We start from the raw sequence: 24,759 nt of genomic DNA, 5'->3' as shown, positions 1-24,759 counted from the left end.
TGGAATAGATGAATAATATTGTTTTATATTGTATTGTTTTTTCTTTTGCAAATGAATGAAATAAATGATTGATTGAGATAGAGCAGCCACTTGAGCCAGAAGAATATAATGTCGAATGGAATGTTTGAAAATGTATACATAACTTTATCGGCTCAAGAACCCTCAAATGAGAACAAATCTAAACTGTATCACGAGAGATTAAAAAAAAAAAACACTGGACAGCGCCCGTGGTTCGATCCCGAGCCGGGATGGAGAAGATGCGAATTCTGCGGTAGAATTGATTCTTGGCGAAGTAACCACTGAGCCACACCAGTGCAGAACTAGCTGGTGACAAATGAGCTATTAGCATGCACAAAATTCACTCTGCACGCTATTTGAAAACTAAAAATAGGCAAATTGAAAACAGTCTTCTAAGACTAACAAGGTTAAGATTATACCAGTCAAGAATTTCAGTGCCAAACCCTTAAAATGAATAAAAAGTACACTGGACAGCACCCGTGGTTCGATCCCAAGCAGGGATTGAGAAGAGGCAAATTCAGTCATAGAATTTTGTCTTGATGAAGTAACCACTGAGCTACACCAGTGCAACATTTCCTCGCGACAAATGACTATTAGACATGGATGAAAGACATGCAGACCAAATTCGAGACAAAGTCCAAACCTCCATTGTTTTGCGTTTTCATGTCTCAACGAGCACGGGTCACATTTCACTGCTTGGAGATATTCGATTATCACGGACGAGTTGTGGCTTGTCGTCTTTCTTTTTTGCCACATTCCCAAACCGCTGAGGAATTCAACTGCGACTCCAACTTCCACATGACGCGTCATCGCGGTTACAACACAAAACATCCCCCGAGGCGTGTCAACTCCCCGAAAGCGAGACAGCAGCGGTTTTGATGGACCTCTTCAAACCGGAAGCTCCTCTTGAAGACTTGAGAGTTCAAATTATAGTCGTAATTCAAGCAGAATTAGTGTGAAAATAGTCATATTAAACATTTTACTGGACAGTTACTGCTCAATTGCAGTTTTTTTTGTTTTGTTTATTAGTTGCTAATCAAAACAGCAGCACCTACCGAAGATCAGAAAGAATTAAAATGTGGAGTCTTTCTGGCTGCCATAATTAAAAAAGTTAGGTTGATATTCATTTGTGCAGTTCGAGCACCCTCTAGTGGCTAGTTTATTAGTGCAATTTAATTTTGATTAGGGATGTTTTGGCCTTCTATGTTCAAAATTTATGCTAATTGTCAGATGAAGGGGAACCGAATTTGCTTGTGAAGCCATCAATGTGTGCTTGTATTAGCAAGTAAGTGCCTCAATATTGTTATTAGCGATTGTAGGTGCTTTCGATGCATTGCTGTTATGTACAAAATCACAATATTGTGATTTTTTTTTTTTTTTTTTTAGTATGAGCTCTCATATTAATGAGACAGCTGCAAATGTGGATCCACATTCAAAATCCTCATCAGACCATGAAATCGTTTTTTTTTTTCGTTTTTTTTTCTTTTTCTTTTTTCTTTTTTCCCCCCAAGAACTCAGACCATGAAATCTTTCATGGTCATACACCCTCTGCATTTAGTTTTTTTTTTTTTTTTCCTACTTATCGGCACTTCCTCCTAAAGTTAACGTCATCTTTGTGCATCATTGTCAACTTGTCACCACAATACAATTAACCGGAAGAAACAAAAAAAAAAAAATAATAAATACATGACATAAATTTACCACAGTCTGTCACCAATGATAAAGATAAGAATGGCATCAAGTGACGTTTCCAAGAAGCGTTTTTTAATTAATCCCTCATGTGACTCCGGTATGTCAGAAGAGCCCGCCCACCCCCCCTTTCTAACCACGCCCCTCCTGTCCTGATGAGCCGCGTCAGCTGGGGGCCCAACGAGCCGAGATGGTGCAGAACACACTTCAAGCCGGGACTCTTCACACCTGACGACAAATATCGTGAGCTCACCTTTTTTCATTTTCAAATGAACTTGAAGCTGATTTTTGTTGTTGTTGTTGTTGCGACGAACGCCATTTGCTTAACTATAATATATATTTCGTTTCTTGATAGATGCATTTGGAATTCACGTTTCAGTCCTGTGATCATATAAAAGTATTTGATTGAATCGTCAAATCGTTTCTAAAAACTAAGCTATCAAGAATTAATGATGTAAGAAGTCCATTTGTTGTGACTAGAAACATAAAAAAAAAATAAAAATCTTGGTTTTCGATTTAATGATATATAAGATGTGAAATCGACACACCACACAAATACATGACTTTTAATTTCTTACATTATTTTGACCTGTACTTTCAGTGTGTTTGAGGTTATGATACATGACGCTCAATAACTCAAGTGGGATTAAAAAATGATTGTCCGTAGTGTATTTAAAACCCCCTGGGCAGCATCTTATTTTGAAATGACTTGGTCAGAACCATCAAAAAGCCGAAAACTGGTCACAATAATGCCTAAAGCACACTTTTCACAACGATTTTTTGTTGCCGTTCACTTCACATTTTCTGTGATGTCAGTTTCACTGTTTGTAGCTTGAATGAAGAAATGGCTCTTTTTTTTTTTCCTTCCCCATTTAAGCCTCCTCAGCAATCGAGCTTATAAAGTCATGGGAGACCTGCACTGTTAACCGACTTTGCTTGGTCTGATCTCAATATACAGTTCAGAGTTTCAGCCTCCTCGTGTTACGTAAGAGCAGAATCGCGTCGCGCACAGACTGTAAACTCTTTAATACTATTTCTAGTCAAGCATAGTCAAAAATGTTTAGCGCGATTTTGTACTTAAAGTTCAAACCTATTTACTGTATTTCGACTCCAATTCAATCTGAGCGTCCATGAAAACGAATTGCTCCTGAACCAAATTGTATTTTCTTATTGTAATTTAATAAGATTTAGTTATAGCCATTGCCAATTAAACATGAAAAATGTGCATCAATTCCTGGCATACATCAACATGGCATGTATATAGAAATAAAAATACATACAATTAAAAAAAAATAAAAAAAATAATAACTTCTATCCAGTATAAAAATAATTACCATTATAATTGAAAAACATAAAATATAGAATATCTTTAAAACATGAATCACTCAAATTGTGTAATCTTATTTTGAGATTTAGGTAGATAATCCATTATTATTATTTTTTTGTTCGAAAACATTAACTCATTTGCTCCCAAAAACGTATAAATACGTTGTTTTAAGTGTCCCAAAAACGTATTTACCCGTTGCATTTTATTATTGTTATTATTACTACTATTATTATTATTATTATTATTATTATTATTATTATTGTTATTATTATCATTATTATTATTATTATTATTATTATCATCATCATCATCATCATCATCATCATCATCATCATCATCATCATCATCATTATTATTATTATTATTATTACTATTATTATTATTGTTATTATTATCATTATTATTATTATTATTATTATTATCATCATCATCATCATCATCATCATCACCATTATTATTATTATTATTGTTATAAATATTATTATTATTATTTTATTTTTATTATTATTATTTTTATTTATTTTTTATGGTAGAGCATACAAAAGGCTTTGATGCAGCCTCTGAACTGCAGGGAAGGGTTGAAGCATTGGTAGTTATTAAATAACAACGGCCAGCAGGTGGCAGCAGGGCATAAGATATCAACCAGATCCATGTTGCAAAAAAAGCTGATTTCCCCACAGTTCTAAACAACAAATTTGTGAATAATGATGAAACTTAGCAACATTCTAATTTCTGTAAAACGGAAACAGATAGAAATATACTTTTTTTTCTTTTCCTGATGAAAGAAGAGACTTTTTAATCTTTCTCTTGGTAGGTTCCAAGTTTTGATAGCAATAGAACACAATATTCTGTGGTCCTTGTAAAAACCAGTCAAAATATCCAGCAAAACGGCCGAGAGCGAAGGGGATTGCGAAATGTGAAAATGGCGGCGAGTGAATGAGTTAAGAGTGAAAATGTAACCAACCAGTGCCTCACAATCCAAATGCATTTCAAGCAACAATGTATAACTTCTCATGGGCGATAGGAGACGTGTGCGTGAGCGGTGGTCTGTGTGAAACGTGAAGTTGTGTCAACAGTCGCTGATATTGTGTGGGCACGAAGATTTGTGTGCGCAAGAGAATTGCTCGTGTGGGATATTTTGGTGCGCCGTCAGCGTGAAACGGCGCAAAATTGCAACATTTGAACAGTTGCTCCGGATGTTGAACCTGCGCTCGATTAGAACACGTGTCTTGACACAATGCCGTGCGACACCGAGACAAAACGGGTGTCGAAAGTGTAATGTCGTCATACGTACGCAGTCACGTAATTACGTGTGTGACGTCATCGCGCCAAGTGTGCGTGCGTTGTTTGGAAATGTTCGTCGCGGTTGCCTTGTTGCTCGGCTCCGGAGCCGATTAAAAAAAAAAGTTGCCGTTCTATCACGCGTGTCATCATTCCTGCCTCCCTGAAACGACGAAAGAGAACATCACAGAAAGGAGAAGGAATAAATCAACACGAGGGATGAGTCACGTGTGCGTGTCTGTCGTTGCTGCTTCGCCTTCAAAGTTGGAATTTTTTTTTTTGGGGGGGGGGGCAGCTTGACTGCATCAAGTTTGAATTATTATTATTGAATTATTATAATTAAATTAATTATTATTACATTTAGCTCATTCTTGACACGACCATGTCTGCTGCGTTGTAGCTGGAATTAAAAAAATAAAAAAAAATAAAAAAAAATAGTGGAACTTTGAAGGACACAAAATTTTCACACTCCTAATATAGCTGACTACTTTTGGTAGATTTTTTCAAGTTTTTTGTGCGATCACTGTGGTTTTTTCCTTTCATTAAAAGCGGGTACTAGCAATTCTACACGTGTGCACTTGATGCGCACAAACTTCAAATGAGAATGAAGCGTAACAGTGCACCTGAGGTGGCGTGATACTGGGCCATTAACTCATTTGCTCCCAATAACGTGTAAATACGTTGTTTTTTTTATGTCGTAAGTGTCCCAAAGACGTATTTATACGTTTTTTTAATGCTAGAGCATACAGAAGGCTTTGATGCAGCCTCTCAACTGCAAAGAACGGTTGCAGAAATGGTAGTTATTACACAAACGGCCACCAGGTGGCAGCAGAGCAAAAGAGATCAACCAGGACCATATAGAAAAAAAGCTCAATTACTTACAATTTTAAACAAATTTGTGAAAACTGATGAAACTTAGCTCTCTTCTAATGCTAATTGCTGCAAAACGGAAACAGATAGAAACATACTTTTTTTTTTCCTGATGAAAGAAGAGACTTTAATCTTTCTTTTGGTAGCTTTTATAGCAATGATGGGTTTGATGGGTTCCATGTTTTTATAGCAATAGAACCCAATATTCTGTGGCCCTTGCAAAATCAGTCCAAATCCAGTAAAACAGCCGGGAGCGAACGGGATTGCGAAATGTGAAAATGGCGGCGAGTGAATGAGTGAACTTCTTTCCGTGGACCGTGCCCTCGTCCAGAGGACTCTTCAGGTTCACTCGTGATATGTTGGCAATCAAATGTGTCTCGCCCGGTTTCCCGGCTTCTCTTTATCAGAACGGTTTGTTAGCTAAAAGAATTCAAACCTCCCACACTCTGCTGTCAGTTACATGAGGTTGCCTAAGTGTGAAGCGGAGGGCAAGCGAAGGAATACTCGTTTCGTTTCCCATACATTCGCGCTTGGCTTTGTATCGCGCACGAGTCTGCAGATTTTCCCAAGGAGGTGACTTGCAAGCCCCTCCTGCTTAATTCCAACAGATCAAGGCTGGAAAAGAAAGTTGATTTTAATCCCTGAAAGGATTAAGAACCCCCCCCACGAAAGATTAGATAAGTCAAAGAGGACAAATTACTGTACAAACCTCAGACTTGGGAACCACTTACGCAGTATAAAACAAGTCGATTAAATTTCCATTTTGATGTTAGCTTTGCCATGAAGAGTTTGAGGACATATTTCTGTCTCCAGCTTGTCCAAAATGCTGCTGCTCGTCTCCTTAACTGGTGCCCGTAAGAGGGAACACGTAACCCCGATTCTGGCCTCTCTTCACTGGCTGCCCGTGAAATTTAGAATCCACTTTAAGATTCTTCTATTCTTTGGCTTTTGGTGCACCATGAGACTTGTTTTTGGTGTTTTTGTGGTGTGTATGAGTTTGATGTTTAGTCTACTTATTTATGTATTTAAATATCTCTTTGTTTCACTCTCCTACTTCTTATTTATTTACTGATGTAAAATGTATTTACTTGTAAAAAAACCCAAAACAAAAACAAAACTTGTATTTGCACTTCAAAATGTTTGCTTTGCTTTTGTTTACTTCAAAACTGATATTTATGTTTATGTACAGCACTTTGTATACAGCAATGCCTGTTCTTAAGGCGCTTTATAAATAAAGTTGAGTTGTCAGGAGGACGGAATTGGATTTGAAAACTATCCTACCCCAAGCATATTCACCAAGATTAACTGCTTCATCAATTCAGTTTTGGAATATTTGATCATCTGACTCATGTACCGCCTAGAAAATGCCGCTTATAATGGAATAACATGACACATATCACCTGTCTTACGTCGCTTTCTCGATTGTCTCACGCCCACAGAGGACGAGCATGGATAACAAAGCTATGGAACCCGACTCTGTGAGTATCTCCGTGGAGGGCAATGTCATTTGTAATGGAGGAACTCAGCAACAGGGGGCTTCCGCGCTGAAGCTAAGGAAGGTTGAGAACCAGATCACAGAAGCGCAGCGCTTCACCCATCTGCCCAAACGCTCACCTGTGGATCTGGAGTTTATTGACATCTCTTACACCATTCAGGAGGGATCGTGCTGTCGGAGGAGAGGTACGGCACATTCAACTCAACTTTCATACATGCGCTTTGTGAACTCATTAATTTGACGGAATGAGCATTTCAAAACTAATTATCTTAACTCATTTGCTGCCAAAAACGTATAAATACGTTCTATTTTAAATGTTTTGTCCTTAATGTCCCAAAGACGTATTTATACGTTTTTTTGTTTTTTTATTTTTATTTTTTACTTGCGCTTCCGACTTTGTGCCCCTCGGTTGCGCGTTCGCAACCCGGACCGGAAACAAACTGATGTGCAAAATCACATCCCGCCTCTTCCGTGGCATTTACCCCCAGAAAGCTTCATGGCGCTTGATTTATTCTATGGCGCCATCAAGTGGTCTAGAAGCCCAAGAGGTCAACATTGTTAAGAATCCGATGGCTATTTGCTTAAGACAAAGATATGAATGTGCTTGTGTTAGTAATTTAGTATGTGAACAAAATACAACAAGTGCTAAGGATAATTTGTTATTCATTTTTATTTAGAAATAATAGCTTTCCCACAGTGGCTGTCTTTAAACGGTTTCTTATTTTTGGACAATATTTCACCAGCTTTAGAAAATATTCTTTCACAAGCTGGGGTGCAGAGAAATGCGAGTGCCACTTTATATAAATTCAGGTCGGTATTTTTACGTGTCTCCCACTTACACTAATGGATTGTTCATTCTGTACCGTGTTTGCAACGCGCGCCAAACGTCGTTCACGCGATTCAGCCGGCCGGCGATGGCGTCGCACGTCACCGTTTACGGGTTTTGCCAAAATGATGCGCGCCTCGACACAAGCTTCGTCCCATCACTAATTCAGAGGGTTTGATTTTATGCGAACGGATTTTTCTATGTGTCTCTTGTCATGACTGTAAAGGTTTTATGAAACATAATTCTCCTCTCAAGAGGCTATCCATAAACATTTTATTCCAAATAGGGGTGTTAAAAAAAATCGATTCGGCAATATATCGCGATACTACATCGCACGATTCTCGAATCGATTCAATAATCGGCAGAATCGATTTTTTTTTTTTTTTTTTTTTTTTAGGATTCGCACCTTGAGCATGGAAGAATGTTATATGAACGGAACATTAAGCCTTAATATTTTATTTCAATGCTGTTCAAACATGAAACAAATTACAACCTCTATAAGACTGAAATTTCAGATAAATAAATAATACATTTTCATATAAATCTTACACTCTACAAGCTTACTGATTAGTATTTTCTAAATTTGAATGAAAAAAAATCACAACAATCGACTTATAAATTCGTATCGGGATTAATCGGTATCGAATCGAATCGTGACCTGTGAATCGTGATACGAATCGAATCGTCAGGTACGAGGCAATTCACACCCCTACAATTGTAACTTGGAAGCGAGGTTTTCATTTACTGTTCCTACATATAAATCCATAAAAGATCAATGTTTATCTTCAATATTTGTACCAGGATTCAAACCCTTATTGAAATGCCTCTCTGGGAAATTCTGCAGTCGGGAGCTTGTAGGAATCATGGGTCCCTCAGGTGCCGGGAAGTCGACCTTAATGAACATTTTGGCGGGATACAGGTGAGCTAACGCTTCCGCTAAAGCTAAAAAAATGACCTCCAATATGCGGTAACTTGATTCGCTGTACTGTTGATGATGAATGTGACCTTTCTTCTGATTAGGGAAACGGGAATGAGGGGTCAAATCCTTGTCAATGGGAGGCCCCGGGACCTGAGGTCATTTCGGAAAATGTCGTGTTATATCATGCAGAAAGACATGCTGCTGCCACATCTCACTGCACGAGAGGCCATGATGGTAACGCGAAAACAGATTAGATTGAAACATTTGCACAGCGTGTTCTTGCTGAGGTTTATTTTTTTCTTCTTCATACTCACTGTTTGTTTGTTTTATGTTACAGGTGTCAGCCAACTTGAAGCTAAATGAGTCTATGGATGTGAAGAAAGAACTGGTAAAATAGACAAAGTACACAAGGGCAGTTGATCAATTTCTGACAAGTTTACGACACGCTCAAAAGTAATATTGATATGCTAATTCATTTGTGAGTTCTGGCACAGCCGCATGTTTGATTTTAGAAGAGAGAAAACAAAAGTTAAGTAACTGGCCAACCAACATGCTACTTTTGTGTTTACTGCGGTTGTGTTCAGCTCCACATACAGGCTAGCGATGTGCCAATTAGCTAAAATTTGATCATTATCAAAGAACATTGAGCTACCTGTGGATTAAATTAAGGACTGCGGTCATTTGCTAAAGACTACCAAGTGCTATTCTAAGCCCCCACATTGGCATTTGTTTGTTTGACTCTGTGAGCGTTTAGCTAGCATTTAGCACTTAGCCAGCTAGCTAGCTCGCTGCGCTTATGTGCCGATTGGGATTCCCGAAATTCATTTTTGACCTCTTTTGCTGTCGATTGATCCTTCTGTGACAGGTAAACGAGATTCTGATTGCCTTGGGGCTCCTTGACTGCGCTCATACTCGCACCAGCTCACTATCAGGTGGTCAGTGTAAAAGACTCGCCATTGCCCTCGAGCTGGTCAACAATCCGCCAGTCATGTTTTTTGACGAGCCCACCAGGTAGGATATTGTTAACTCAACTCTTGCGTGTATCGTAAACGGCGTGATTGGGGTGGATTGAAAATGTGTCTCTCAAAGGGGGTGCTTGTTAAAATAAAACAATGCCACAAAGTTACGGAATACAAAAGTCGGATGTTGAAAATCTTTTTTTTTCACCTCGCATTCCCCGTGTTCATTGAACTTCTCTGATTTTTCTCCGCAGTGGCTTAGACAGCGTGTCGTGTTATCAGGTCGTATCTCTGATGCGTTCTTTAGCGCTGGGAGGAAGGACCATCATCTGTACTATCCACCAACCAAGTGCGAAACTCTTTGAGATGTTTGACAAGGTATACGTTAGTCCACACTTGCTCAAACATGGATGCAAAATTTGCATAGTACTTTACATAGACATACTGTATAATCAATTGATTTTGTTTAACTCTTTGACTGCCAAAAACGTTTAATCACGATTAATAAAATCACAATGTATGCCGCCATAAACGTTAAATGACGTCGACTACATTTTTTGTATTTTTTTTTTTTTTTTTAAATCAATGGGCACTGCAACATCTAAGTGCAGCGCTGCCTGGTCAATGGGTTGTGGAATCAAAAACACTCACTAACTATGGCCACCAGATGGCAGCATTGTATCTCTTCAATGGGCTGCCCGTGGATCAAATTACAATGAAAGATGACTAAATCTGATGAAATAGAACGTTTTCAAGGATGACGTGAATGATAACGTTTTGATAACATGTGGCAGTAAAAGAGTTAATTTATTAAGGTTGACCCACTTTTTGTTTTTAAAACTCAAATCTATTTTTGTTTTCACGACACTCACACATTATCCTTCATTTGGACCTGCCCTGTTACTTTTGTGACATGAGTCATTCATTCACTCTGTGAACCGGTTTCTGATTGCGGGATTTCCTTTGTTTGCATTTGAGATCGTGATTCATAGCAGTCTTCATGAAACTCTTGTGTATTTTTCCATTGTATTTATGAGTAAATGTTGATTTTACTTCATTGATTTCGGAAGTTTTTGTAACCTTTGATTCTCTATACTTTTTAAATTGGTTGAAAAACAAACACTCAGGGGCATATTCACTAAGAATCCGGTAATAGCGCCAAAAATTGCACCACAACCGCACCCGTAGTCTCCGCCCAGTTACTCTACTCAACTCAACTCAACTCAACTCAACTCAACTTAATTAAACTATAAACATTTTTTGACTGACCATGTCAAACCATATGATACGGAAAAATACAATTACGTAAAATCAATAAATCATAATGCATTCAAACTGATCACCAACATTAAATCAGGAGCACAATATTAAAAAAAAACCTTTAACCTGCAAAACAAAAATATAAAATAATTTGTGCTGATTTTTTTTGCTGTGTGCCAAGCGCGCATGCTCAGTGCAAACAAAACCCCGACACCACCGAGCGAACGCTCCCTGCGCACGCTCTGCCAATAATGAGAGCGCCACTGCCCCCTAATGTAGTGGAGGTGCAATTGCACTTTATTCTAGGACAGTAAAAAAAAAACTCTCTCTCTCACTCACTCTCTCTCTCTTTCTCCTCTCTGCGTGAACAGCCCGAGAGCGACGGTGCACCGTGCCATGCACTGCTGTCATGATCCCGGGATCGAGGTTGCGGCAGGTTAATACATGCTTTCCAAAAACGTTATTTGCGTCACGCAAACTCTGTGTGGCTATTTGCGCTGCCGTTAAGTGAATTAGACGCTGCATATCAACGAGTCTCATTTGCATTGGGGTGGCCATATTTTGCCTCAAATGTATGCAAATGACCTCATTTACATACGCGCAAATAACACCGGCGCACCGTGATGCGATCTGTTCGGCAGAACACTTAGTGACGGATTTCCCCATCTGAACGTGTTTAGTGAATTAGGCGCTCACAGATTGCTCCATTTTTTGCCGGTTAGCGCGGTGCAAAGGCGACGCAAACATTTAGTGAATAGGCCCCTAAGTTTGCTTTCTGCTGAATCATTCTCCCAAATATCACCCAAAAAATTCATTATTAAAAAATGTGTCCTTTCACAGCTCTACATTCTTGGTCAGGGTCAGTGCATCTATAAAGGCACAGGGCCCTACCTCATCCCCTATTTGAAGGGACTGGGACTTTACTGTCCTACCTATCATAACCCTGCAGACTTCAGTAGGTCTCTTTTTAGTCGACGTCGTTTACGATCATCAAACGTCTTATTGATTTGCTCCTTTCCAATTAACATGCCATCTTCCTGATCTGATTTAGTCATTGAAGTGGCATCAGGAGAGTACGGAGACTTGAACCCGGTTTTGTTTGAGGCCGTCCAAGGAGGAATGTGTGCAATAGAAGAGAAGAAGAACCAGTGTGGCTACAATGGCTCGGTGGTTCGGACCACAGAACACTCCAAGGTGGGCAAGTAAGAAAAGTGCTGGTGTCAATCTGTTTCTGAATTCAATTAATTATTTATTTTTTTTCAACTGAACAAATGAAGCCAATTCTTACGCCTTGCTTTTGGAAAACATTATTTTCATAATAATAATTTTTAGGATGGGTCAAATCTGGTTTACGGTGTTTGGGATGTGAATTTGGTAGTCCGTGCTACGCCTCGACAAAGACGTATTTATATGTTTTTTGTTTGTTTGTTTTTTTAATGTTTTTTATGCTAGAGCAGGCTTTGATGCAGCCTCTGAACTGAAGAAAACGCTTGAAGCAATGGTAGTTATTACAAAAACAACCAGCAGGTGGCAGCAGAGTATAAGAGCTCAAACAGAGCCATGTTGCAAAAAACTCTCTTTTTTTTTTCTCCCCCCCCCCACTGTTTTAAACAGATTTATGATGACACTTAGCTATATTCTAATACCAATTGCTGCAAAACGGAAACAGATAGAAATATTCTTTTTTTTTTCCCTGATGAAAGAAGAGATGCAAATTTTTCTTTTGGTAGATTCCATGTTTCATAGCAATAGAACACAATACTCTGTGGGCCTTGAAAAAGCAGTGAAAATCCAGTAAAGGGGTTGCTTCAATGAAAATGGGCGGGAGTGAATGAGTTTTAACTCATTCACTGCCATTGACGGATATACACGTCAATGGGAACGGAATTGACTTAACTCATTCACTGCCATTGACGGATATACACATCAATGGCAGTGAATGAGTTAATGAAGATGGCTGCACTGAACTTTGGTCTAATTCTTAAGATATGTACTATAATACCAACTGTCTCTATTTTTTTTTCTTTGCTCAGGATACTGGACACATAGAAAGACATACTTTTGCCACAAGCACACTAACACAGTTCTGCATCCTCTTCAAGAGAACCTTCATAACCATTTGTCGAGACCAGGTAGCAACATGACAAACGCCGATTTAAACAACGAAAGAAATGCAACGCGCGCTGCAACGAGGCACGCCGCTCTTCCTGTGGTTTCAGGTTTTGAGCCACCTCAGACTGACGTCCCACGTTGTCATAGGTGTGTTGATCGGCTTGCTGTATCTCCACATTGGTAATGATGCCAGCAAGGTGCTTAACAACACTGGATTTCTCTTCTTCTCAATGCTTTTCCTCATGTTCGGAGCACTCATGCCAACTGTGTTAACCTGTGAGTATGAAAAAAAAAAAAATGGAGCAGAGAGCTGCAACTTCAGCATTCTCGCGAGTGTGTCAAATCAGTATACTCGTTTGTTGTTATTTCAGTTCCTCTGGAGATGTCAGTGTTTCTGAGGGAGCATCTGAACTACTGGTACAGCCTGAAAGCTTATTATCTGGCCAAGACCATGGCTGATATTCCATTCCAAGTGGGTTGGTGGTACTCGAGTATTTTACACCTGATTAACTCATTTGCTCCCAATATCGTGTAAATAAGTTTTTTTTTAAATGTAAGTGTCCCAAAGACGTATTTATACGTTTTTTTAATTTATTTTTTAATGCTAGAGCATACAGAAGGTTTTGATGCAGCCTCTCAACTGCAAAGAATGGTTGCAGAAATGGTAGTTATTACACAAACGGCCAGCAGGTGGCAGCAGAGCAAAGGAGATCAACCAGGGCCATGTAGAAAAAAAAGCTAAATTACTTACAATTTTAAGCAGATTTGTAAAAACTGATGAAACTTAGCTCTCTTCTAATGCTAATTGCTGCAAAACGGAAGCAGATAGAAACATACTTTTTTTTTCCTGATGAAAGAAGAGACTTTAATCTTTCTTTTGATAGGTTCCATGCTTTTAGAGCAATTGAACACAATATTCTGTGGGCCTTGCAAAATCAGTCAAAATCCGGTAAAACAGTCGGGAGCGAACGGGATTGCGAAATGTGAAAATGGCGGCGAGTGAATGAGTTAAAAAGATTCAAATGTTTACAGCAAGGGTGTCAAACGTACGCGAGATGATTTCGTAAAGTAAAGTTTAGGGTCGCCAATATGAGGGAGCCCCCCAAAGACCACATGATCAAATAGCCCGCCAGTGACGGGACATTGCGATTTACGAGGAATTTTGCAGAAACGATCATTTGAAGATGTAAATGCTGAAAAAGATTTATGGAAATAAAACTAAGATAAGCAAGCAGGAAACGAGAGGGGAAAATGGCGCTGACTTGTCTCTCCGAGGAGTTAATCTAACTCGGTGATCATTCAAAAAAATTGGTGACTTTTGCTATAGATGTCTAAATAAATAGTCAATATAACAGTCATTGAGAATGAATCCAACAGTGGATTGACAACTTTATATGGCAAAATAATTACAATACAATACGAGATCTTGCATACGATCTGCAATTACAGGCTGAGGCAATGCAAGTGCTGATGAATCAACAAAACTGTACTCCGCCTAGTGTACACGGATGGAAATGAAACGACAGCAATATTATGCCAATAGCAATATGTTTTGTTCCAGGTGATCTGCCCCATCATGTACTGCAGCATCGTGTACTGGATGACAGAGCAGCCCCCTGAAGCCACCCGCTACCTGCTCTTCATCGCGCTGTCCATTTGCACTTCGCTGGTCGCGCAATCCCTTGGCCTGCTCGTTGGCGCCGCCTCCACCTCACTGCAGGTACTGCATTTGAAAAAAAATAAAATAAAAATCTTCTTGGTTCAACTTGTGTGTTTAAAATAAATCCATGTACCTGTACACAGGTGGCCACATTTGTTGGACCAGTCACAGCCATCCCGGTGTTGCTTTTCTCTGGGTTCTTTGTGAACTTTGACACAATTCCAAAGTACCTGCAGTGGAGCTCGTATGTGTCATACGTCAGGTGTGTGACAACAAACTAAACTAAAACTAAGCATTTTTTTTTTAAAGAACTAAACTAATAAAAAACTAACAGAACCACCCTGAAAACTAATAAAAACTAGAAAATGCCATTTCTGGGGAAATGGCATGTGAAGGCTGGAAAGCTGAATTGAAAAACTGTGGAATAATTTGGAATAGCTCATAGCATGAATTGTTGGAATATATTGAAGTTGGAATGAAGCGAATCCGATGAATAATGTGGATGTAAACGGAATATGTAGAATGTGGGAAAAATCGAGTACGAAATCAGGAATTGTGGGTAAGGTGTGAATTTTGGAACTGAAAAGCTGGAATAGCTCATGGCACGAATTGGTGGAATATATTGAAGTTGGAATGAAGTGAATCGGATGAAAAATGTGGAAGTAAATGTGAAACGTAGAATCTGCCGTTAAGAATACATGGGGGAAAATCGGGGGTACGAAATCGGGAATTGTGGGTAAGGCGTGAATCGTAGGAATAAGAAAAATGGAAGAACCAATGGTGCGAATATTTGGAATAGTTTGAAATTGGAATGGAGTGAATCGGATGAAAAATGTGGAAGTAGTAGCGGGACAAAAAAGTGCGAGGAATAAAATATAAGAATAAGAATAACAGGAATGGTGTAGAAAAACATAGAACTAACTAAAATGAAAAATTCCAAAACTATAATAACCCTACTGCCATATTACAAATCAATTGGTTTATATACTGTAGCATTTTTCTAAATATGCAAAAGCACAAATCAATTATTTGTACAATTTTTAGGACTAAACACAATTTCTCTTCATAACATTATGTGGCCCTTGCGTCCTTTGGATTTTCTGTATGTGGCCCTCAAATCAAAAATGTTTGGACACCCCTGCACTAGAATGAATAAGAACTGTTGCAAACAAAATGTTGCAGAGTGTCTGCTCAGAAGAAGTTGAATTTGTTGACGCGTCTCTCACAGGTATGGTTTTGAAGGAGTCATTCTGTCCATCTACGGGATGAATCGTTCAGCGCTGGAGTGTCCCGGCAAGACGTGCCGCTTCCAGCAGCCCGAGGAGGTTCTTCAGCTGTTGGACGTGGAGGATGCCAAACTCCACATTGATTTCATCGTCTTGGGCGTTTTCTTTATCATCCTGCGGCTGGCCACCTACCTGGTTCTCCGCTATAAGATAAAGGCCGAGCGGTAGCTTGTTGCCCTCCAGAAGGTTTTGCACCGTCGTCATTCCAGACCGGGCCGTCGTTCTCGCAACTTGAAATAACCTCACTTACAACAACTGGCTTTGTTTTGTGTTGCTGCTAAAATACTTGCTGGAGGTGTCAACTACGTTTCATCGTTAACTATTACCTCAATGTATCAGCCATATTCTTCTGTCTTCAAACACAGCTGTCGTTCTATCAGGAACCCTCAACAGAACAGAAACATATTTATATATATATATATATATATATTAAGCTGGGTGTGTGATAGTTACCACTCATTAGGGGGATACAAGTCAAGCCTCCCCTCGAAAAATACAATGTACACAATATGATTGAAGTCTGTTTTGATACATATTTGATCTCAAATGACTTTAATGCTGCGTTCTCACCAAATCCGAAATGGCGAACCGGAACGCTTTCCTTCGCGAGCGTTTCACCGCGGAGGGTGTTTTTGGAACGATTGCCGCTCAATCGCGCTTCCGGAGCGGAGGAGGCGTGTCCCTTGGTGAACAAGGAAGTGGAGCACTTTTTTTATTTTTTTATTTTTTTTTAATTTTATTATATTTTATTTAATTTCACACTTTCAAACTTTAGCGAGTCAACAAAAAGCGAGCACCGCCAACTACTTTCACTTCTTGGACCCCTTCATGGCCGACGTCACGATGACGTCACGGCGTTCACTGGAGGCAAAAAAAAAAAAAAAACTGCCGCTGAAGACAACGGAAGTGCAGCTAGAACTTAAGTAAACGCCGCTGGTTGTCTGTCGAAAATGTCGTCTTGTTGTGTTTTTGGTTGCCAGAACCGTAAAAGCACCAACAAAAACTTGAAATTCTATCGCATCCCAGCCTCTGTCAGTCAGAGTAATCGCAGACGGCTGTGGTTAAACATCGAAAGGACTGGACTGTCTGAGACTATCATCAACAATGCTCGTGTTAGCAGCGCACACTTCACATCAGGTAAGATTTAACTATCAGCTTCAGCCCGGACAATGATATGGGCTACAATTAGTTGTGATTGAAATGACTTAAGTTAGTCATTATTTGTGGGATTCTTTTTACATGCTACATGCGCGAATGCTAACCGCTAAGCTAACCAAACGTTAGCTTGTATGTTTCAGTGTTGTCGAGGCGAAAGCCCCCCACAATGGTTCCGATAACTTGTCAAATTTTTGTAGGAGAGGTCCATGCCTCGTATATCCTCGTCTTCTGTCCCTGTCGTTGACTTGGCAGCACTTGCGACCGCGCGACACAAAAGTCCTCGCTCAAGTTGTTCTATTCGAAATTTTGACGCCAAACGCGTCCTCCACGCCGCCCCACGCACTTTGGAAACGCCTTCCCCCGCTTTTGGTGAGAACGCAGCAGACTTTAAGAATCACATAGTTTATGTTGGATAGACTGCTTTTTTTTTCCAAATTTTATACTCTACTTGCAATAAGTGATCTAATCAACTGAATGTGAAACGCAATACAATGTTCAGCCTTAATATTTTTATACAATTATCTTTATTGTGTTTACACACTAACATGCGAGTATTTAAAATAGAAATAAAAGATCGTATTTTTGGTTTTGTACCTGCACGACCTCCAGTTATACCAGGACATAACATGCAAACATGTTTGGTGCTAACTTTCACGATCAATATGGAAAACGTTACGCATCTGGATGGAACGTTCACAGGAGCACTTGGAACAACAAAAACTGGAAGCAGCTTTATATCGGATTTGACATGAAGACCTATTTTTACTCAAAATAGTCTTTTGTTTGTTTGTTTTTTAGCTTGACTGTACTATCATATCAAATAATTGAAAATACAATAAACAATGATCTGATTAATGCAATGGAATCTTTCAAATCTTTCATCTTCTAATATTTTATTTTATTTAGTTTACAAAATTGTTTTTTGAAATTTAGTTTTAGTTTTTTCATGAGTTTTAGTTAACTAAAATAACCTTTAATGGCACCTGTTTTTCGACACCCTCCCTTCTTTGACCATCTCCAAACATTTTTATTTGATTTCATTTTATTTATGTCACATGGCCAAACCTAGAAAACAGGTGACTGTGATTGGTTACCTGAGCCCTTGTGATGTCATTTTTAGTCGACAGCAAGTTGCAAAATGTGTTTTTAAAGGTACTAATTGTAGACAAAATATTCACTTTTTATTGCTATAATGGGCTAAATAAGTATAGTATCCTTTTAAGTACCCCTATCCAGCCTATTTTCCTGGTCTCCTTCAGCCAACACAGCTGAGGATCGTTATCAGGCTTCACGCAGAGCTTGCTGATGAGCTGATCGTTTGAAACGCCTGTGTTGGCTGTGTGAGAGCATGAAAGGCTCCCTCTACTGGCCCTGAAGGGAACTTTAGCACGGTCAAGCAGACTGACTAACTAAAATAAAACTAACTATAATTATAGCAAAAATGTCCTTCGTTTTAGTCTTTGGTAATTAATTTAATGCATGAGCCTTTGGAGATGATTTTAAATGTGATTTTTAGTACATTTATTTGGATATCAACCGGAATAATGACGTCACGGCCATGGTGTTTTTTAAATATTGCGCAAAAGTAAAAAAAAAAAAAAAAAAAAACTAAAACTAATCCTGAAACTAACTAAACTAAAACTAAGCATTTATTAAAGAACTGAAACTAATACAAAAACTAACAGAAACACCCTGAAAACTAATTAAAACTAACTTAAACAAAAAAAACTCAAAACAAAATTAAAAACTAAAATTGGCATTTGACATGTCACATGACACGTCACATGAAACCCGCCTATAAAAGTGTTCCGGTCCGAATGACCTTCCTCAAGGGGGATAAGCAAAACGGACAAAATGACCTGGGGATGGGCATTATTAAGAAATCAGAACCAGCAAACCTCCTGATGATTACATTTTTTTTTTTACTTTATCATCAACAATCTACTGTACATATTTTTCAAAAAACAAAATAATTGTTCTCATTTTAGTTTGAATGTTTTCATTTATGTACACTTCCAGAAACATACAGACTCCAACAATCATGCTGTTCCACACATCATATTAAATTATACACATTTACATCCAAATGCAATACAACAAGAATTTATCATCTGCATTTGTGTGGCTTTTTCCTAAAAGTTCAAATAGAAATGATGCAAATGTTTTATGTTTTTGTTTTGTTTTGTTTTTTTGTATATTTTCATCCCAGAAGGATTTTTTTTTTGGGGGGGGGATCAAGGAGTCACACATGCATCCCAAATACATTTTGCTGAATCACTTTTTGTCAATAGTCATAGAAAGACACTTGGGTAATCAATGGTGCTTTTCATATAATATTTACTCAGCATTTTTTTTTTTTATCATGAAATGAAGGAACACAATTAAATGGTTAAACCCTGCCCATGCATCTGAGGGACATTTACAGTATCTTCACAATAAATTAACTACAACAAAATTCGTGGGTATCGACCATTGGACCCTCAAGTACGTTTTCTTTTTTTTTTCTTTTTTTATCAAATGTAGTTTCTTCATTTATTACACACCATATTAAGAGCAGAACGAAACAAAAACAAAAAAAATTGTGAGCCATGCAACTTTACTTGAGTCGTTTGGATTGATCTGTAATCACGAGCCACTTTTACACTGCCTATGAAAGACGTTCGTTTTCCGTGTATTAACGGCACCGAGATGGAATGAGGGGGCGGGGACTAAGTCATCTTGGCAATATTCCATGTTTGGAGGTAATATCAGAGCCATAACAGAGAAGCCAGCCGCACACCGAACGATCACCCATCAAAATCAAAATGCATATATATATATATATATATATATATGTGTATATATGTGTGTGTGTGTGTATATATGTGTATATATATATATATATATATATATATATATATATATATATATATATATATATATATATATATATATATATATATATATATATATATATATATATATGAGGTGTCAAAAATTAGTGCATTAATTTTGAGGTAATTTAAAGTTCCTTTAATGCCACTAATTTTTTTTTTTAACGCACGATTAGTGACCGCCCCTTACTTGTAAAGTAACAATTCCACTCGCGAACGCAGCAAACATGTCCAGTCAAAATTTAGCAGTAATGCATTTATTAATAATGCATATATTTGTGGAGACTGGGATCAGATTGTAAAAAAATGTAGAGAATTTCATAAATTACTTCATGTTAAAGATTACTCTTAATATGAAAAAAAATTCACTGAACTGTCACCATTATCGTAAAAATGCAATTATGCCATCTAGTGGCAGAAAAATGAACAACACTTTTTCTTCTTTTTTTTCCCAGTACATCTTTTTAAATGTAACTCAATTTTATGAATGAATGAAATTGCTGTATCAATGGCTAAAAGATGCAGCCATATTTCTATTAGTAGCACACGGTCGCGGCAAAATCTCTTCTGTTATAGCTCTGATGTGTGAATTTGCCGCCATCTCGGTGTAAAAGGGGCCACTGAGAGCAAGACAGTCGACGCTTGAAAGTCATCTGCCCCGTAGTTCAAGATTTCAAAGGACTCGATGCATCTTCTACTTCTTGCTCATCTGGTCATTCCAGGAAGTGAAGAGGCTGGAGACCTTTGGCATGGGTCTCCCCCCTCTTAAGCCAATCCTTGCGCCGCTCTGCAGCGCTCCGCCTCCTTCTTGAGCGTGATGAACCTTGAACGCTTCTCTCAGGTTCTGAGCTCGCACCTCCTGACTCTGGATCTCCTCCACGAGTCGGCTAGGGAACCATCCTCTTTCGCCGTCGTGGAGCCTTTCCCCCATCATCCAGCCTGGGCGCAACCCAAAAAGATGCAACGCTCACTAATAATCGGTAACACTGGTATGGAGGACCAAAACTGCCAAAATTAAAGTAATAATAATAATAATTATAATAATAATAAATGACTAAAAGTGAAAATAAAAACTAATATAAAAAACATTTGAAAATTATATCCAAAAAATAAATATGAATGGAAATAAATCCGTTTTTGATTTTACTTTGTCATTTATTTATTTATTTTGTGATTTATTTATTTATCTATTATTTATTTATTTAGTCATTTATTTACTTAGTCATTTGTTTAGTTATTTATTTAGTCATTCATTGATTTTGAATTTTGGCAGTTTTGGTCCTCCATACAAAAAAAATCAAAATAAATAAATGACTAAATAAATAAATAAATAAATGTCTAAAAGTGAAAATAAAAATGAATATAAAAAATATATAATTCGAAACTATATATAAAAAATATATAAATGGAAATAAATCCGTTTTTATTTTCACTTTAAGTCATGTATTTATTTATGTATTTATTTAGTCATTTATTTATTTAGTCATTTATTTATCTATTTATTTAGTCATTTATTTATTTACTTAGTCATTTATTTATTTTGAATTTTGGCAGTTTTGGTCCTCCATACAAAAAATTCAAAATAAATAAATGACTAAATAAATAAATAAATAAATGTCTAAAAGTGAAAATAAAAATGAATATAAAAAATATATAATTCGAAACTATATATAAAAAATGTATAAATGGAAATAAATCCGTTTTTATTTTCACTTTAAGTCATGTATTTATTTATTTATTTATTTAGTCATTTATTTATCTATTTATTTAGTCATTTATTTATTTACTTAATCATTTATTTATTTTGAATTTTGGCAGTTTTGGTCCTCCATAACACCGAGCCATATTGAAGGTGACTTGAGGCCACATACCATCATCCGTCCTCTCCAAAAGATTCAAAACGTCGGCCATCTCAATGGAGAGTTCGTCCGGCTCCTGAGAGGAGTACGACTGAATACATTGCACCTGCAAAGAGTCTAAAATCACAGTCGATAGGTTCGCATTAGCGTCATATTTGCGTGTTAATTGTTTGTGTAATTTGATATCTCACCTGATTGGTGTGCGCTGGTCGACATAAAACGAGTGCGCGGGTTTGGAGTCAGTGTACACATCCATCGAAGTTTATCACTCCTGCCCACAGGTTTGAATTCATTAGAAAAACTCCAAACTTTTACTTATCTTGTTACTTATATTACGCGTTACGTTACACGGACATGCACGATCGTTGTTCGTGTGTCCCTTTGTTACTTGGAATCTTGTTTTGGACTTTTGGATTTTCCGTTTTTTTTTTTTTTTTTTTTTAAATTATTACTGAACCAACCTTGTTTACCCATCCTTCCATTTTCGTAATCGCTTATTCCTCACATGGGTCGCGGGGCGCCGGAGCCAATCACAGCCAGCTTCGAGCAGTAGATATGGTACACCCTGAACTGGTTGCCAACCAATCGCAAGGCTTTTGGCCCTTTAGTTTTGATTAAATACCGTTTCGAGCACCTCCTCCTCTCCCCACCACCACGTCATAAGATGTGAAAGTAACAACTTGATTCCTTATATATTCCCAGATTACCAAAGGGGACATTTGATGGAACTTGGACTTTTATTTGCTTGTTTTGAAAATGTTTGGGTGTCAATTGTGCCTACCCACTCATCAAGTGTGAAATTACACAACCATGTAAATTGGCAAAATGTAATCTGCTCGATTCTGAAAATGTGTCTGTCGTTTTTCACACAGTTTCTCCATCCATGGAAGAAGAAGTGATAAGCAGTCTTTTAAACGTTCCGATAAGCGATTCAGCAACTTACATGCTTGACGTCTTGAGCATGTAGCTGACTTGACGGTCCTCTTGGTTCTCCAGCAACTTAAGATTGAAGACGTACGCCAGCACCTGACCTTGGTCCTCGAGATCTTCAGTCCTCAGCATAGCACGTGTGCAGGAGTCAAGAACCTGAAACTTGTCCCCACTGGAAAGGCAACGTGTTCAGGACCGGAGACTGACCGATTGCATTCCAAATGAGACGGATTTCAAGGACGCTTACCTCGAGCTGCGCTTGGTGACCAGCAACAGGTTGTTGAACAGGAACAGGACGACGGGTTGGTAAAGCTTGCGGCTTCGCAATGTCCTGGTGCTCTTGGGTCCCGCCATGAGCTGCACCTCGCCTTTCTTGAGCAGCCAGCGGGAGTGGGAGATGATGGGCACAGACTACAAGGAAAGACAGGAAGGTTTGCCAAATACGATACGTGTTTCTGGCCTGCGTCACAGCATCTCAGGTGAGTGTGCACCCATGGGTGAGTGATCATTAAATGCAGAAACATAACGGAGCCCGTAAGGTGACATGGTAGAAAAAAAACAAAACTGTGTGTTCCCTCGCAATCTTTGCGAGGGAACACAGAGGATAAAGAGGGGGATTGCCTAATATTTAGTGGCAGGTCGTTCCGAAGGGAGGGACCGGCGACAGCAAAGGCTCGATCTCCTCTAAGCCTCCGCTTAGACTTCGATACCTCCAATTGAGTCTGGTCTGCTGACCTGAGGTAGCGGGCAGGTGTGTAGGGGTGCAAGAGCTCGGCGAGATTAGGTGGTGCAAGACCATTGAGGGATTTGAAAACAAATGGAAGTTTTCACGGGCAGCCAGTGAAGAGAGGCCAGAATAGGGGTTATGTGTTCCCTCTTACAGACACCAGTTAAGGAGACGAGCAGCAGCATTCTGGACAAGATGGAGACGCCGCAGGGACGACTGGCCGATCCCAAAATAATCATGTCCAAAAACACAAACTATCCCTTTTATACCAAAATAAGTGAAATCAGTGCAACAGAACAGGAACATAGTCGTTTTGTGAATGTGCGGTTAAAAGGCCAGACGAAAGACGTACAGTTACAGTTCTTTACCTTGGTTTTAAACTCTAAAGTCTTTTCAATGCTGATAAGCTCCTCTGTGCGACTCATTTTTCGGACACCTTCGTTGCACTCTTTCACAATCTGTAGGAAACACACCGACACACACAAAGGATATATCATTCAATGAAAAATCATTAGTATTATTCTATTACTTGTTAATGGTTTCTTATTCTGACAGAATTAAATAGCACTTTAAAATCATTATTATGTGTCAGAGGTTTTATGTATGATTATTCTTTCTTTACTTTATTGTTACTATGTGTGGTAACAATTTTCAAGCCCAATATCAATTCATAAACCATGAATCTATTTTATATATATATCTATTTTTCCCATAAATTCATAAGAAAATACAGTTTTAAAGGACTTTATTTTGGGGGGTGGAGGTGTATCTTACTGTTATCTTAAAGTATTTTCTTACATTTATGAAAGACCTGACTCATTGCACTTGAAGACAATTAAGAATCTTTTAAATTTATATTCACAATTATTGAATTTAAATATCGCCACCCCCACCACAATATTGTGATAATTATCGTATCTTGACCTTCATATCGTGATAATATTGTATGGTGATGTTTGGATATCGTTACATCCCGAATGCTTACCTGCTCAAGTCGCTGGTGAGCTTTAATTGCATTTGCTTCCCTCTCAGAGTGTTCTTCAGCATTTTTCAGGATATTCTATGTGGGAAAAAAAAAAGTAACAAAAAAGAAAAGTGATACAAGCATTCCAAAACTATAACTGTTACTGTAACATTGAATCAAGTCAGTCTACTGTACACACTTGAACAAGCAACTTGAGCCTTGTGATCCTCTGGAAAGGAAGGATGAGGAACGATGTGAAGGACAGACCTCGGACACACGGATGGTTCTCCAATACCGCCATGGTCTCCCGGAATGCCTGGTTTCCCTCTCTGGAAAGACGCGCATGTTCATGGTACCACAAGCTTAAGAAAATAAGGTCTCTGCTTAGTTAACACCAGTACTACATTTCCTCCAATAGTTGAAGGGTGAGTTTGTTTACTCAGCTGTGGTGAAAAACCGTCTGTTAATTTGAAGAACACATATATTTGACAGGAAGATTTGTCAATCCAAACTAGCAAACAACCCATAACCTCCTTAAACACGGAC

The 24,759-nt window shown here is 38.4% G+C and overlaps 2 protein-coding genes across 8 annotated transcripts in view; one reads left to right on the top strand and one right to left on the bottom strand.

The window, feature by feature from the left end:
* The first annotated feature begins 1,845 nt into the window (after positions 1-1,845).
* Positions 1,846-24,759, top strand: part of LOC144033174 (ATP-binding cassette sub-family G member 4-like) — a 27,971-nt gene continuing 5,057 nt past the window's right edge. Inside the window, exons 1-16 of one of the 6 annotated variants that reach the window (XR_013287900.1) lie at positions 1,846-1,950; positions 6,625-6,865; positions 8,308-8,425; positions 8,527-8,659; positions 8,763-8,813; positions 9,291-9,436; positions 9,639-9,762; positions 11,485-11,599; positions 11,696-11,838; positions 12,678-12,776; positions 12,864-13,032; positions 13,128-13,228; positions 14,318-14,476; positions 14,560-14,678; positions 15,645-16,839; positions 22,465-23,001. Coding sequence is in view for 4 of the 6 variants with exons in the window: in XM_077541065.1 (XP_077397191.1) it covers positions 6,634-6,865; positions 8,308-8,425; positions 8,527-8,659; positions 8,763-8,813; positions 9,291-9,436; positions 9,639-9,762; positions 11,485-11,599; positions 11,696-11,838; positions 12,678-12,776; positions 12,864-13,032; positions 13,128-13,228; positions 14,318-14,476; positions 14,560-14,678; positions 15,645-15,870 (1,935 nt within the window). In the remaining 2 variants the exon portion in view is untranslated. Of the gene's footprint in view, positions 1,951-4,389; positions 4,546-6,624; positions 6,866-8,307; positions 8,426-8,526; positions 8,660-8,762; positions 8,814-9,290; positions 9,437-9,638; positions 9,763-11,484; positions 11,600-11,695; positions 11,839-12,677; positions 12,777-12,863; positions 13,033-13,127; positions 13,229-14,317; positions 14,477-14,559; positions 14,679-15,644; positions 17,721-22,464; positions 23,097-24,759 lie in introns of those variants that run through there. The other 5 variants (XR_013287899.1, XM_077541065.1, XM_077541066.1 and 2 more) reach the window with 5 other exon arrangements.
* ngef (neuronal guanine nucleotide exchange factor) overlaps positions 19,777-24,759 on the bottom strand; it is an 18,347-nt gene continuing 13,364 nt past the window's right edge. For both annotated transcript variants that reach the window (XM_077541063.1, XM_077541064.1), the window contains exons 8-15: positions 24,413-24,542; positions 24,235-24,309; positions 23,618-23,707; positions 22,770-22,933; positions 22,536-22,694; positions 21,784-21,863; positions 21,605-21,709; positions 19,777-20,672 (exon numbers count right to left, since the gene is read on the bottom strand). In XM_077541063.1, coding sequence (XP_077397189.1) covers positions 20,428-20,672; positions 21,605-21,709; positions 21,784-21,863; positions 22,536-22,694; positions 22,770-22,933; positions 23,618-23,707; positions 24,235-24,309; positions 24,413-24,542 — 1,048 coding nt within the window. In that variant the 3' untranslated portion in view covers positions 19,777-20,427. The remainder of the gene's footprint in view (positions 20,673-21,604; positions 21,710-21,783; positions 21,864-22,535; positions 22,695-22,769; positions 22,934-23,617; positions 23,708-24,234; positions 24,310-24,412; positions 24,543-24,759) is intronic.

The sequence above is a fragment of the Festucalex cinctus genome, chromosome 13 (genome assembly GCF_051991245.1).
Source record: "Festucalex cinctus isolate MCC-2025b chromosome 13, RoL_Fcin_1.0, whole genome shotgun sequence".
NCBI lineage: Eukaryota > Metazoa > Chordata > Actinopteri > Syngnathiformes > Syngnathidae > Festucalex > Festucalex cinctus.
This window is presented reverse-complemented; position numbering and strand designations above follow the sequence as displayed.